The sequence below is a fragment of the Lissotriton helveticus genome, chromosome 6 (assembly GCF_964261635.1).
Source record: "Lissotriton helveticus chromosome 6, aLisHel1.1, whole genome shotgun sequence".
Classification (NCBI taxonomy): Eukaryota; Metazoa; Chordata; class Amphibia; order Caudata; family Salamandridae; genus Lissotriton; species Lissotriton helveticus.
In genome coordinates this window covers 1,925,051,949-1,925,067,968 of record NC_136067.1, presented here as the reverse complement: position 1 = coordinate 1,925,067,968, position 16,020 = coordinate 1,925,051,949, and the positions used below count along the sequence as shown (strand labels likewise).

The 16,020-nt window shown below is 44.4% G+C and overlaps 1 protein-coding gene across 19 annotated transcripts in view; it reads left to right on the top strand.

Annotated features, from left to right (window-relative positions):
- Window positions 1-16,020, top strand: part of HMBOX1 (homeobox containing 1) — a 480,822-nt gene that overhangs the window by 152,466 nt on the left and 312,336 nt on the right. For all 19 annotated transcript variants that reach the window (XM_078649894.1, XM_078649892.1, XM_078649900.1 and 16 more), the window contains one exon: window positions 11,319-11,468. In XM_078649894.1, the coding sequence (XP_078506020.1) occupies window positions 11,437-11,468 (32 nt within the window). In that variant the 5' untranslated portion in view covers window positions 11,319-11,436. The remainder of the gene's footprint in view (window positions 1-11,318; window positions 11,469-16,020) is intronic.

Sequence of the window (16,020 nt, the reverse complement as noted above, 5' to 3'; positions counted from 1 at the left end):
CTTTTTTTCCGTAAATAGTTGATTGAATAATGGTGTGAGGTACTTTGCCCAGAAATCGGGGTCGTATTTGAATAAAGCATTTGGGAGCCCATTAGGGCCTGCGGCTCCTTCCGCTTTCAGTTTTTTTTATCATGGTGGTTGTTTGTTTTACTGTTGTCAGCAAGGTTAGGTCTTCTAATTCACCATTGAAAGAATCTTCATACTGATCATCTTTTCCGTGTCCGGTTACTGCGTCACTCTGATCTGTTCCTTTTAATTTGTCTTTATTTATTTCTTTGTGGGGTTGATGCCTGTGTGTGTTATACAGGCTTTCAATGTAATGTAGCCATGTGGTTTCACTAGTTCCGATGTTTTGCTATCCGCCTGTTCCTTTTGATAATTTATTTATTATACTCCAGAATTCACTGCTACTAGGTAGTTTGCTCGTCCGTAGTAGATCTTCCCAAATTTTCTCCGTGTGCAGTCTTTTCGCTTTTCTGCATTCCTCTTTATATTCTTTTCTCATTTTCGGTATTTCATTGTTTTCTGCTTCAATTCCCAACCTGTTGTCTACAGCCTTTATTCTTAGTTTTTTTGCTATTTCCCTTTTTTTATCTCTTAACTTAGCAGGGTACCATGGGTCTTTGTTAGAATCTTGTCCATATTTTACTGATGTTTTTACCGGAAATTTTCCTAGCACAAGCTTGTGTAAGTTCTCCCATCTTCTTTCTAGTGATTGGTTTCCAAAGACCTCCGTGTTTTTTACATGTTGGAACACCCAATCCATTATCTTGTTAATTATGGGGCCTCTCCATTTGAGTTTCTTCAGGTTGTATATTTCCGGAATAAAAGCTAAAGACGCTGTCTTCATTTTTTCTTTGTTTATGCTTAATATGATCTCTTGTGGGAAGTGATCGCTTTCAGGTCGGGTTATTATTTCAAAATGATCGACCATCTTTATTAGATCTTTACTAATTAATGTGAAATCTAATATAGAATTTTTCTTTCCACTCGAGAAGGTGATTCTTGCAGGTTGATCTCCCTTCATATTTCCATTTAGGATCGTTAATCCTAATAATTCCAACTCGTTCCATATTTTGTGGATATTGCTTTTGTCACCCATGGCTCTAGTTAAATTGCTATTAAAGTCGCCTGAGATGAGCATCCCATGGAATTGGTGGGCTTTTTGTAAAGTTTTTATCAGATTTAGTAACGTTAATAGTTTTTTGATTTTTGTAGCCTTTTCTGGATGAATGTATATATTTATGATCAATAACTTCCAACCTACTCTGTCTTTACATGCTTTTTTCTCTAGTTTGATGACTTGTATCCAATTCACCCCTGGGTCGAGTGATTCTGTTTTCCATTTTAGATCGTTTGTTATGAAAATGGATAATCCTCCCCTTGGGTGCCCGTATTTTGCGATTTTCTCCGCCAATACGTGGTGTTCCTCATATCCCATGATTTGTCTCGGAATTTCGTTCTATGTTTCCTGGAGAAGTATTATTTCGAATTTACTCAGAAAGGCTATTGTCTCTTGATCTTGAATCATTTCTTTAAAACCATAAACGTTCCAAGAGCAGATTTTTATTGTCCTCTCTGGTTTCTCGCATACCTTGGTGTTTTGCTTTTGATTATTTCGGACGAGATTACTTCCATCAGGATTGATGCGAGTTTAGAGCTAGTGCTATCCAAGACCAATCTTCGTCTTCTTTCGACCCATGGTTCTCTTGTCTTCTTTTTGTGCTGTTCGACAAATGTTGCATGATTGTTTTGTTTCTTGCCTCCATTAAGATTGAGTACATTTTTTCAGTTGTATTCTTAGATTGGGAGGCCGTACTGTTTAATAAAGGGAATGGATACTTTATAGGCATTGGGAGCTCTAATGGTATTCCCTATCCTGCAAAGTATGTTCTTGTTGAAAAAATGAGCTCTGCTATTTCTTTTGATGCCCAAGTAGTGCTACTTATTTCCTCTTCTTTCTCTTTATGTATTTGGACAAATTCTACCGATATGAGGTCACTAGTTGTTGTTCCCCTTAGTTTAGGTATTTCTCCAAACAATCTCAATATATTCCCCCGGTTCAGGGTGTCCATTTTTTCTCTTGATTGGAATTCCGGCCTAAATAGTAATTTACAGCCTGTCTCTATAGATACCGTTTGGAAATTATGTTTTTGGTAGGCGTCACTTTTTCCCTCTGTTGGATCCAGAGGGATATACGGTATTTGTCGTTCCACTGTTGTTATTTCTGGTCGACTGGGCCCTAGTAATGTCACCACTTCTTGGTGTTTCATTAATTCTCGCTCAGCTGATGCATGGCTTGTAATTTGCCCCTCCTTATCACTTTGTAAAATTCCCTGTGAAGCATTACATGTTCTTCCTTTTTTCCCTAACATTATGGTTAAGCGTGTATTTGTTTCCATGGCTTGATCTACTTGTGCTTTTTGACTCTGTTCTTTTTCCATTGTCTTCCAACTGTGTAACTCATTTCCTCCTATTAGCCGTTTTGAACAGTTTTGTGCCGATAGATCATGCTGGGGTTTTTGTGTTAACGCGTTTACCTGTACTTTTTGCTCTTCTATGGCTTGTCCTTGGTCGATTATTGCTATCTCATCTGCTTTGTTTGTTATTTTATGCAGTGTAATTATTTCAGCTTTTTCTTCGGCTTTTGATTTCCCTTGTGAGATTAATGTTTATTCGTTATGCCTTAAACTTTTTGACTGCTCTTCAACTCCTTCTTTATTTATCTCTTGGTTACTAGCTTCTTTGGCAACCTTTTCTTTACCCTGTTCATATGGGTTCTCTTTCTTTTTTTCGTTCGAAAATGGCAAAGATTTGTTTTTCTTGCTTAATTTTAATGCCATTTTTCCTTGCCTTCCTTGCCCGTTTACACTTGGTTAGGGGTTCTGTTGTACCCGATGACCCCAATGCTTTATTTTCGCGTTGACCATTCTCAGTTATTTCACTCTCTTCTGATCTGTTTAAGGTTTTTTCCTTCTCGACGGGGGAAATTGTTCTATTTTGTTTTCCAAATTTTATAACCTCGCCATTTTTTTCTTGATCAAAGGTTACGCCTTGTGTATTTTTTGAGTATGTTGCAGCTAATATTTCTCTCAAAATGTCTGGTAATGATGCCAATTTGTCTATTATTTCCCCACAGACACAATTTTGTTCCATTAATATGGCTTTCCCTTGTTTTTCTTCATCATTTTCTTTTTTGATGTACACCGAGATTATATCCAATTTAGAATTTATTCCCGCTATGTGTATTGCAATTAAATTCATCAAATCCACCTGAACATCGAGTTTATTTGATTGAAAATTCAAGGCGTTGATCGCCAACTCAACAACACATAGCATAACAAAACATAGCAAAACACAACAAAACATAGCATAGCTTAACAAAACACAACATAGCATAGCAAAACAAAACATATAATAGCATAGCAAAACATAGCATACCAAACACAACAAAACATAGCATAGCATAACAAAACATAGCATAGCATAATAAAACACAACAAAGCATAGCATAACAAAACAGCATAGCATAAGAAAGCATAGCATAGCAAAACATAGCATAGCATAACAAAACAGCATAGCATAACACGGCATAGCATAGCATAACAATTCAAAGCATAGGACAGCAAATCATAGCATAGCATAACAAAACAAAACATAGGATAGCAAAAAAAACATAGCATAGCATACAGCATCACTCCGCACCACCACAGCATCACTCAGGGGCACCACAACAGCATCACCCAGGGGCACCACAACATCACTATGCGCTACCATAGCATCACTGAACGCCACAGCATCACTCGTTCGCCATCACAACATCACTCAGCGCCACCACAGCATCAATCTGTGCAACCATTCAACAACACCTGGTTCAAATATGTTCTCTCAATGTTTCAAGCTTTTTACAAATGTAACAAAAAGATGTTAATATTTCACTTCTGTTATTGGATTTTCGTCACAATAAATTACGCTGAACATAATCTTGACAAAAGTTATTTACAAAACTTTAAGCTATTGCCATTATAAATTACAATAACTTTTATTTAAGTATTAATTATTGAAAACAAATTAAAAGCCATTGTTATTTGTAATATCAGTACATGTAAGTCACGTAAATACAACACATATTGCATTACAAATGCTATAGGTGTCACATTTGCGAAAGTTATAACTATTAGCATTGGAAATGACAAAGGTATTAATTTAGCTATTTTCAAAAACAAAACATAAATAAAAAATGTGTCATTTACAATACCAATAGCTCAAACTTTCCTAATGCGAGACCTATTGCATTGCAAATGCTTGTTTTTTTTAGGTTTAGCTCTTGTATACAAAGATCCAGGTCCAGTCCACTCTTCCCTTTGAAATTTAGAAAAATGGATGACTGCTTAGCCTGGTTAGAAGTACCTTTAATGGTTTAGTTTGCTGCACTAGAGCAGCAGAAACTGCGATCTGTGCTGGCTTCTCATCTGAGGAATTACCGACCTCCGGTAATCACCGATCTAGTGATTTCACTGTGCTTTGTTCTACACAGAACACCTCCTGGAGACTCATTTCTCCTCTATGAGCCATCAACACTCCTTGTTGCCTCCCCCTCCTCGGTGCTTCCCCCCTCCCCACCCACTCCTTTTTGCTACCCCCCTGCCACCCACTCCTCGTAGCTTATACCTTCCCACCCACTCCTCGTTACTTCTCCCCCTCCCGCCCACTCCTCGTTGCTCCCCGTCCCACCACACAATGCTCCCCCCTCTCCAACCCACTCCTCGTAGCTTCCCAACCCTCCCAACCGACTCCAGCATTTCTTCCCACCCCGGCCATTCCTCATTGCTTCCCACCCCGCCCATTCTTCATTGCTTCCAACCCCTTCTGCCAATTCCTCGCTTCCACCCCTCCCGCCCACTCCTCGTGCCTACCGCCCACTCTTTGTGCTTCCCACCCCTCCCGCCCACTCTTCGTGCTTGTCACCCTTCCTGCCCACTACTCGTTGCTTGTCACCCCTCCCACCCACTCCTCGTTCTTTCCCACCCCTCCCGCCCACTCCTCGTTCTTTCCCACCCCTCCCGCCCACTCCTCGTTCTTTCCCACCCCTCCCGCCCACTCCTCGTTGCTTCCCACTCCTCCTGCCCACTCCTCATTGCTTCCCCCCTCCTGCCCACTCCTCGTTGCTTCCCCCCTCCTGCCCACTCCTCGTTGCTTCCCCCCTCCTGCCCACTCCTCGTTGCTTCCCCCCTCCTGCCCACTCCTCGTTGCTTCCCCCCTCCTGCCCACTCCTCGTTGCTTCCCCCTCCCACCTACTTCTCGTTGCTTCCCCCTCTCCCTCCCACTCCTTGTTGCTTCCGCCCCACCCGCCCTATCCTTGTTGCTTCCCCCCACCCACCCTATCCTTGTTGCTTCCCCCGCACCCGCCCTATCCTCGTTGCTTCCCCCGCACCCGCCCTATCCTCGTTGCTTCCCCCCACCCGCCCTATCCTCGTTGCTTCCCCCCCACCCGCCCTATCCTCGTTGCTTCCCCCCACCCGCCCTATCCTCGTTGCTTCCCCCCACCCGCCCTATCCTCGTTGCTTCCCCCCCACCCGCCCTATCCTCGTTGCTTCCCCCCCACCCGCCCTATCCTCGTTGCTTCCCCCCCACCCGCCCTATCCTCGTTGCTTAACCCCACCCGCCCTATCCTCGTTGCTTAACCCCCACCCGCCCTATCCTCGTTGCTTACCCCCACCCGCCCAATCCTCGTTGCTTACCCTCCTCCCGCCCACTCCCCGTTGCTTTCCCTCCTCCCACCCACTCCCCGTTGCTTTCCCCCTGCCCACTCCTCATTGCTTTCCCCCCCGCACACTCTTAGTTGCTTCCCCCCTCCTAGTTGCTTCCCCCGCCCAATCCTAATTTTTCCCCTCCAAGGTTGTGTTTATCCCCTGCCTAGGTGATAAGCCATTTCCTGAATGGCCATAAAGATTGATTAGCTGCTTGCTTAATTTAAGGGTGACAAACCCAGTGTACCACCTCACAGTACTTAAATCTCTTCACATCGATAAGCCCATAGTCCAACTTATTGGTTCAGTTTCATCCCTCCCATTCTTCAGTGCTACCCACTCCTTGTTGCTTCCCCCACCCACTCCTCATTGCTCCCTCTCCCACCCACTCTTTTTGTTTTCCCTCCTCCCACCCACTCCTCGTGGCTTCCCCCCCTCCCACCCATTCCTTGTGGCTTCCCCCCCTCCCACCCATTCCTCGTGGCTTCCCCACTCCCACCCACTCCTCGTTGCTTCCCACTCCCACCCACTCCTCGTTGCTTCCCACTCCCACCCACTCCCCGTGCTAGGGGGGTACCCTTACCACCCACTGCTCGATGCTTTCCCCTCCCACCCACCCACTCCTCATTGTTTCTCCCTCCCACCCACTCCTTGTTGCTTTCCCCTCCTACCCACTCCTTGTTGCTTCCCCCTCCTACCCACTCCTTGTTGCTTCCCACTCCCACCCACTCCTCGTTGCTTCCTCCTCCCACCCACTCCTCGTTGCTTCCTCCTCCCACCCACTCCTCGTTGCTTCCTCCCCAACCACCCAGCTTCTCCCACCCACTCCTCATTGCTTCCCCCCTCCCTCTCCTCATTGCTTCCCCCCTCCCACTCCTCATTGCTTCCCCCTCCCACCAACTCCTCATTGCTTTCCCCCTCCCACCCACTCCTCATTGCTTCCCCCTCCCACCCACTCCCCGTGCTAGTCGGGTACCCTTACCACCCACTGCTCGATGCTTTCCCCTCCCACCCACTCCTCATTGTTTCTCCCTCCCACCCACTCCTTGTTACTTCCCCCTCCTACCCACTCCTCGTTGCTTCCTCCCCAACCACCCAGCTTCCCCCACCACCCACTCCTTGTTGCCTCCCCCTCCTCGGCGCTTCCCCCTTCCCACCCACTCCTTTTTGCTTCCCCCCTGCCACCCACCCCTCGTAGCTTATCCCTTCCCACCCACTTCTCGTTACTTCTCCCCCTCCCGCCCACTCCTCATTGCTCCCTCGTCCCCCACACAATGCCCCCCCTCTCCAACCCACTCCTCGTTGCTTCCCAACCCTCTCTCCCACTACTCGTTGCTTCCTGCCTCTTCCGCCCACTCCTCGTTGCTTCCCACCCCTCCCAACCGACTCCAGCGTTTCTTCCCACCCCAGCCATTCCTCATTGCTTCGCACCCTGCCCATTCCTCATTGCTTCCCACCCCTTCCGCCAATTCCTCTCTTCCACCCCTCCCGCCCACTCCTCGTGCCTACCGCCCACTCCTTGTGCTTCCCACCCCTCCCGCCCACTCCTTGTGCTTCCCACCCCTCCCGCCCACTCTTCGTGCTTGTCACCCTTCCTGCCCACTACTCGTTGCTTGTCACCCTCCCGGCCACTCCTCGTTGCTTCCCCCCCTCCCGCCCACTTCTTGTTGCTTCCCACCCCTCCTGCCCACTCCTCGATGCTTTCCCACCCCTCCCGCCCACTCCTCATTTCTTCCCCCTCCCGCTCACTCCTCATTCCTTCCCCCTCCCGCCCATTCTTGTTGCTTCCAACCCACTTCTCGTTGCTTTCCTCCTCCCACCCACTCCTCATTGCTTTCCCCCTCCCACCCACTCCTCGTTGCTTCCCCCCTCCTGCCCACTCCTCGTTGCTTCCCCCCTCCCACCTACTTCTCGTTGCTTCCCCCTCTCCCTCCCACTCCTTGTTGCTTCCCCCCACCCGCCCTATCCTTGTTGCTTCCCCCCACCCTCCCTATCCTTGTTGCTTCCCCCCACCCGCCCTATCCTTGTTGCTTCCCCCCACCCGTCCTATCCTTGTTGCTTCCCCCCACCCGCCCTATCCTTGTTGCTTCCCCCCACCCGCCCTATCCTTGTTGCTTCCCCCCACCCGCCCTATCCGTGTTGCTTCCCCCCCACCCGCCCTATCCGTGTTGCTTCCCCCCCACCCGCCCTATCCGTGTTGCTTCCCCCCCACCCGCCCTATCCGTGTTGCTTCCCCCCCACCCGCCCTATCCTTGTTGCTTCCCCCCCACCCGCCCTATCCTTGTTGCTTCCCCCTCACCCGCCCTATCCTTGTTGCTTCCCCCCCACCCGCCCTATCCTTGTTGCTTCCCCCCCACCCGCCCTATCCTTGTTGCTTCCCCCCCACCCGCCCTATCCTTGTTGCTTCCCCCCCACCCGCCCTATCCTTGTTGCTTCCCCCCCACCCACCCTATCCTTATTGCTTCCCCCCAACCCGCCCTATCCTTGTTGCTTCCCCCCACCCGCCCTATCCTTGTTGCTTCCCCCCACCCGCCCTATCCTTGTTGCTTCCCCCACCCGCCCTATCCTCGTTGCTTACCCCCCACCCGCCCTATCCTCGTTGCTTACCCCCACCCGCCCAATCCTCGTTGCTTACCCTCCTCCCACCCACTCCTCGTTGCTTTCCCTCCTCCCGCCCACTCCCAGTTGCTTTCCCCCTGCCCACTCCCCATTGCTTCCCCTCTCCCGCACACTCCTAGTTGCTTCCCCACTCCTAGTTGCTTCCCCCGCCCAATCCTAATTTTCCCCTCCGCCCACTGATAGTAACTTCCCCTCCTCCCGACCACCACTCGTTGCTTCCCTTCCTCCCATCCACTCCCCATTGCTTCTTCCCCACCCTCACCTCCGTTGCACATCTGTGCTTTTTTTCCTCTCATTTTTCAAGGTGATCCTGCAGCTGCATGTTACGCCCAGGCCTCTCCACAATGCATAAAACTCTTTAGCACAAAAACCCCAATATTTTTTATTTATTGATACATGTGGCATCTGAAAAATCCATTTTACTTTTTCATAGGGCTGCACAGCATCGGTAAAAAGCATTGGCAAAGCCAGTAGTTTAACGAAGCAAGACCTATTGGCGTAGCCAATGCATGCTTATTACGGTTTTATTCTATACCCTCCCCTCGAAAATCTGAAAGTTAAAAGATAAGTGGTCAAATATTGAGCTTATAAAGTGTGAATGTTTGAGCTTCAATCCTTTTACCTCTTTCTGAGGTAACCCTTAACTGCAGTAACCCTTAACTGCTTGCTATTGCTACTTTTGAGGGACAAGTTTATAAAATGAACCACTCCGTTATCCAAATGGACTAACATAGTCTTAAGCCATGAAACATCAATGATAAATATTGGCATCCACCATGGGATACTATCCACTAACCACCTACTACCACAGGATCCAAAGAAAAGGTTTGGCAGTCTACTTGTGTCTTTTCTCCACTACATGAAAATATTGGGGGAAACTTAGAAACAGTTTCAATATACATAAAACGTTTCACACATACAACTGATGGGATATAGAGCAAAGGTTACCCCAATATTAGTAGGTTATGACACTTGGGCAAACTTCAGCTGAGCCAAGTGGGTTTTTAATGTTGTGACCAGTGCTTCAAAATCAAGCTCACCCCTCCTATAGAAGTGGCTCAAAGGATCACACTCTGTGGATTATTAAAGTAAACATGCTTGTTGGTAAAAATAAAGCCTTGGTTTGTAAATGAGTCATACTCCCTCTTACAGCATATCTCATCACCCAATAAAGTCTGTGCCTTGGTGACTAAAAGCATCTCTCACACGAGGACTGCTTGACTTTCTATATGAGCCAAAAATTTGCAGATGATTGACAAGTGTCAGGTAATTTAAAAAAGTTGTGCATGTGTTCAATTTTGCTATAGTCCCAAAAGCACATTGCCACTACCATGGTCTCCGACCACTACAGCCTCCAAGTAAGATTTACATGTGTTTTTAAGCACCATCTCACCCACACTGCATAAGGGGCCCTAGCCTAACTTTGCACCTGTTTTTTCTTTTTGTATTCATTATTTTTTTCTTCATATTTGACGGTTTCCTTTAATTAGTTTGCATAACACATTTTAAGAATGTTTAACGTATTTGTAATTTAATGTACTATCCTATCATCTTAATGTAGTAAATTCAAGTTTAAGTATTTGTTTTCGACCCTAGAAGCTTTTCCCTAGCCATAAAATAGATTTAATGGTTTCGTACTATCTTTTATCATCTAATCCTTTCTTGGGGGAGAAATACTTTATTAATTATTATTTTTATTGATTAACCTCGACAAATATAATAACATATCTATAACCTTTTAGTACTTTTAATTAATGGTTTTATCTAATTTAAATGTAAAACCTAACCTTTATATTTCTATTTATGTCATTACTTTACAAATACGTTGATTTAATAAACTTAATTTTGAAAGACATATGTAATTAACATGTCTTCGGTGGGGACACTCTTACTCCCCAGACCACCCCTTTTGCCATTTAATGTAATATTAACAACTGTGTCCCAAAATGAGATGTTACGTTCCTTACGGGATGTTTTTGCGATAGTTGTAGTGACCCATGAGGAAGCTGATTGCAAGATTTAGTGGGGATGATGTAATTGCTACTCATCCTAGTGCAGGGAACTTTGTATATGTTTGGGTCGGGGAGTTCGTGTGGTGGTCTGGTTGAAGAATTTTAGGAAAGCATTGTGTCTGATTCTCAGTGATTCACATTTTACTTTGGTGTAAAATTGTAAATGAACCCACTATTTGTTCCTGCTGAGGAAAATCGGATCTAAAAACAATCATACATTTCACCTGTGGTTAAACTTCCAAACCATGTATATAAGTGATTTTTTTTATACAATGTGGGGGAGGTTCCTGGGCAATGCATGCCATTCTTTCACAAGAGGTGGCCGTTGACTTTTATACTTCACTAATGAAGAACTTTAAGTTTTGCACAGTATCCTAGGTATAGGAATCAACTATACGTATGTGTTCAGATTTTGATTTTCAATAGATATGTCTCATAGGGACGTAACTATCATTTTTAAGCATTTGGTCTTGTAATTTCATGTTGCAAGGAGGCTTGATGAATAATGGATATTACGTTTAAGTCACTCATTAAGATATGATGAATAATACAGATTCATCTGGTAACGGAAGATAGCCGCATTACAGGTTCTACTGGAAAAACCAAGACTCATTTTTTTTTCCACCTGGAAATTTCACCTTGAAACACTGTGGATGTGAAAAAATGCCCGATATTCGAGGAAACCCTGTAGGAGATCCAAAATCATCCCTCATGTTTTTTGTGTGAAATCGAAAATAGAGAGACAATTTCTGGGAAGATCTACCACAGCAGTATTCCACCTCCTCTCTTACTGAGGGACTAATTGTCGCATTAACCTAATCATCTCTATGTAACATCCAACCCCTTTTTTTAGATTCCACAAGCCTCCAGCAGAATTGCCAAACACTGTTGTCTTTTTAGATTGATTTAACATTTTCTATTTCTGCTCTATTCTTAGGTGAGACCTTGTTCAACTCAAGACTGGAGACTGTAACCCTGAGAATACCAACTTTGGTTCGGGCTTGTGCGTGGTATGCTGCAAAGCTGGGAGCGGCTCGGCACATCCACCTATTGATATGCGACGGTCAGCAGACAGCAGTGCATTGAGGTTAGATAAATGTTATTTATGGTATAGTTGATTCAACAGTAGAGTTTTAATTTACCTTTGCTGCAGCTTTTTTTCTTCTTTCTTAATTTCCAAACACAATAGGAGAGATTTTTGTGATAGAATTATGATGGGATGAATAATCCCCACCCTAGGCTATGCGTCCAAAGCATTCTGCCATTGACAGGTGAGAATTGAGCCACAGTTCTCCATTCTATGAGATCATCATCTGTAATTTGTAACTAATAAATGTAACAATTTGATGGTCACCATAACTAAAACCATTAAAGGAGGATGCATTCAAAGACGGCCACTTATGAATTGTAAATTAGTCGTACCTTGATTTTATTTATGTAGCAATGACTTAATGTTTGTGAATGAATATAAGAATAGTGCGTTACCGTATAATGCATAATTCCAGATCATGATTTTAGAAAAACTGCTGAGATTACATAATTGGTTTTCTTAAACTGTACCATAATCTGCACATTCAACCCCTGTTGTCACCTGTTTCCTAAAAATATGGAAAGTAATTTGTGGGTTACAAAAGCACATCACAAAACTACCCACAAATGCATATAACAAGACACATGCATGACAAACATGTTTGCAACATGTACATTTCTCTAAAATTATTGGGCATAGAAACTGGAAGATCATATAGAGTCAACCAAATCCTTGTAATCTACAGATGTGATAACACTACACTAGTAAAGATAGCATTCAGTTATATATATGTATATATATATATATATATATATATATATATCCTTTCTTTATCAAAACCTCCTTTTTGTGAGTTGCAAGTTCCTATTATTTTGCAACCAGCAACTACACAGAAAATTATTCTGTAAGTCTCTATAATCATTCTAGTGTTTGCACATCAATATCCAAATCCAGATACTATAATGCATTTCAGACTATAATAGTGCTTCTTCATCAGTGGTTCTTATAATACAACTGTAAGAGTAAATAAAGAAATTTAAATGGAAACAAACTGTTTTTTATATATATATATATATATATATATATATATATATATATGTATATTTATTTATTTAAAGAGTTTTATATAGCGCTGTCTAGACCCGGAGGTATCAGAGCGCTTTACATGAGAATCAACAATGTAACAGAAAAAGTTCCACAATTACACAAAAAATAGGCAATACAATTAGGAGAAGAGAGAAAGAGGAGAGAAAAGTAGTGGAGGGGGCAGGGGAGGTGAGAAAGGGAGGAGAGAATACGGAGAGACGAAAAGAAGCCTGTCTAAAGACCAACTGGGTAGGTGATGACCAAGGAGGGAGTCCACGGCCCATCTCCCCTATGGCTAAACCAGGTAGCACCATCGGGCATCATACAAAAAAGTTCAGTCTCAATATATTGAGAGAGAGGAGAAGGAGAGACATAAATAGAGGGAGGATGCGGGAGGAGACGACCGGAGGGACGAAAGGAAGTGAAACAATGTGGTATAACAGAAAAGGATCAAACAATTACACATTACATCAAACAATCAGCAATACATTAGGAGAGGAGAGAAAGGAGAGAGAAAAGAAGTGAGGGGTAGGGGAGGTGAGAAAGTGAGGATAAGGGAAGAGACAACCGTAGAGACGAGAGGAAGTCTGTCTAAAGACCGACTGGGTAGGTGACGACCAAGGAGGGAATCCACGGTCCATCTCCCCTATAGCTAAACCAGGTAGCTCCTTCGGGCATCAGATAAAGTAGTTCGGTCTCAAGTGTCGAGGGAAGAGGTTCGCAGAAAAACAGGATGGGAGGGAGATACGGCAGAAAGACGAAGGAAAGTCTGCCCAAAGACCGGCTGGGTAGGTGACGGTCGAGGGGGAAGTCCCAAAACCCATCTCCTCTATAGCTATCAGGTAACTCCACCAGGCTTTGGCCAAATAGCTAGGTCTCAATGGGAAACATTTAAATAACATGGAGGGCAAAATGAATGGAGCGTAGAGGGAAGGGAACAGGGAAGGTGAGAAAGGGAGGATAGGGGAAGAGACAACCAGGAGAGACAAAATGAAATCTGTCTAAAGTCCGACTGGGTAGGTGACAACCAAGGAGGAATTCCCAGACCTGTCTCCCCTATAGCTAAACCAGGTAGCTCCATCGGGCATCAGACAAAATAGCTAACTCTCGAATGATGTGGAAAATTCACAGGTAAACAGGGTGGGGACTAGGGCAAGGACAGGTGAGGGCAAAGGTTAGTAGCAGGAAAGAGGAGAGGAGTAGAGCAGGGAGGGGTAGGGGGTAGGTAGTTCGGTAAAAGTTCCTATGCATCTTCTGCGAGGCATTCAAAAAGCAGGTCCGTTTTTTCGCAGGAAGAGGAGGGTGGAATAGTGGCCAGGCAAGAGATTCTACCCCAGGGGTTCCATTTGTCCAATCCCCTTTTTTATCTTTGCCCTTATTCTTTTCAGGGGCCCCTAGGGTATTCTCATCGCTTCATCGGGTACTCCAGGCTTGCTTTGGTGTTGAGGGTGGGTCCTACCCTTGTGGTGCTGCATTGATTCCTTGCATAGGAGGCCAGTTAGGTGATCTAGGCCTATTCACGAATGTGCTGCGGATCAATTGTGTAAGGGCAAGGGCCTGGGGGTGCATTTGATGATGGGATGCACTAAGTTAATTGATCCACAATTTAGTATTAGATGCAGAGTAGCTCCCTCTTAAATGCGCCGCCATCCTGGAGGTTTAGGTGAAAAGGAGTGTTTGAAATAAATTCCCATTAATCAAAGATGAAAAAGTTGAACAAAGAGGGTTACCTGGTTTCAGTCAGCAGTTAGACTGAAAGGACTGCTCCTAAAGTGCCCATGCTAAGATGGCCGCTGCTAAGGTTCAATCGGTCCTCTTTCTATTTCACTCAGGAAAGACAGGTGAGGACTTCTTCTGTCTCTGGCACCCGGCAGCAGAAGCTCCAAAATGGCCGCTCGTGTTCAGGGAAAGACAAAAAATAAAATATAAGAACATGGCCCTCATCCTGATGGTCCCACGCCGAAACACCACAAAAAAGCACACCAACCCGTGCTAGCCGCCAAAGTGCACCAAGCAACTCCATCCACTTCTAGGCGACGGGGGTCGGCTCTCTGGGGGCGCCCAACACCGGTAGTCCGCCACCCACTCACCGATGTCCTTCGGGATCGGGGGGATAAGTCCTCACCGTCCCGAGAGCTTCCATTCATTGTAGAAGAGCCATTGTTTGGGTAGGATAAGGATCATTTAAGGGTAAGGGAGTTAGAGCTCCCTTACACCAGTGACCATACATAAAGCTGTTTCCTACTCATTTGGCTTCCTTACCAACCAATGTAAATTAATGTAAGCACTAAAGAACCACAGTTGCCTGAAAAGAACACAAGAGCCTACACAACACAGCTCTCATTGAGGACACTACAAAAGAGAAGACATTTACAAAGCTTATTGTATCTATCATAAGGTATGCTACAAAAATTATGTTATTCTTCCAAATACAAATACAGGTTAGTATGTCACTTTGATGGTTCACTTATTGGTTCTCCTGTTCCATAATGGTGCATTCTTTTACAAGTATATTATAGTTAAATGGTTCTGACGGTAGTGGCATGATCCATTTTTTCATATAGTTTGCATCACAAATGATTATCAGTATAAATACTTTTTGGTTTATAAGATGAGGATGTTTCAAAGTGATTAGCTATTTATTTCCATTATGGTACTTGTAGGACATTCAATTGCGCATCTGCACCTCTTCATAAAGAAGACATATTTTTGTGGTTAATAGGCAGTTTTCTCCGTTGTACCTATACATGTTAGCGCTTCCAGTTTTGCTTCTTTTTTACAGTTATCTTGAACTATGGCACACATTCTTATTTTCTTCCTCTGTTAATTCCTTTATACTTTAAAAAATAACTATCTGCTTTGTATGTACTCCTGATAAGTTATGTCAAGCTTAAATTTTTTGCTCAGTTCTTACGGTTAAGCCATTGTTTGCTGATCTGTTTTAATTAGCTGTTAGGTGTGAAGAGACCAGTGCTACTGTTTATCTATGATTGTTTTCCTGTTTCGACTGTCTGGATCTGATCATAAGAAGTAAAAAGTCCATTCTTGTGTGTTGTGTTATGGACCTGAGCTGGTAATCTAATGTTCAAATGAGTGATGATTGGGAAGTTACTTTTTTTTTTTTACTTGCAAAATATGGAAGAACTTTGAGGTCAAACCGTGGGAACCTACCTTCCAAAGTCACGCCATAAAGACAACTATTGTAGACATCGCTGTTTCCAATCATACTGTCCAATAAGGTTTTCCAAGGTCTGCCGAGATGACCTTGGACAGTTTTATGGCTAAGCCAAGTACGAGTTAGGCAAAAATTTCCAAAATATATAGCTGTTAAGAATTCTATGTGTAATAGTTATTCTGATGAATACTTCTACCTGCAGATTCCTCACCTATAGAACTACCCCAGGTGTCAGACTGGATCCAGAAACTTCTAAGCTTTGGGGTTCCCAGGTGAGGTCACTGGACTCAGTTGATCTCAAAAGTGACATAAGATGACGCCACCAAGCCCATACAGTGCCCACTCTGG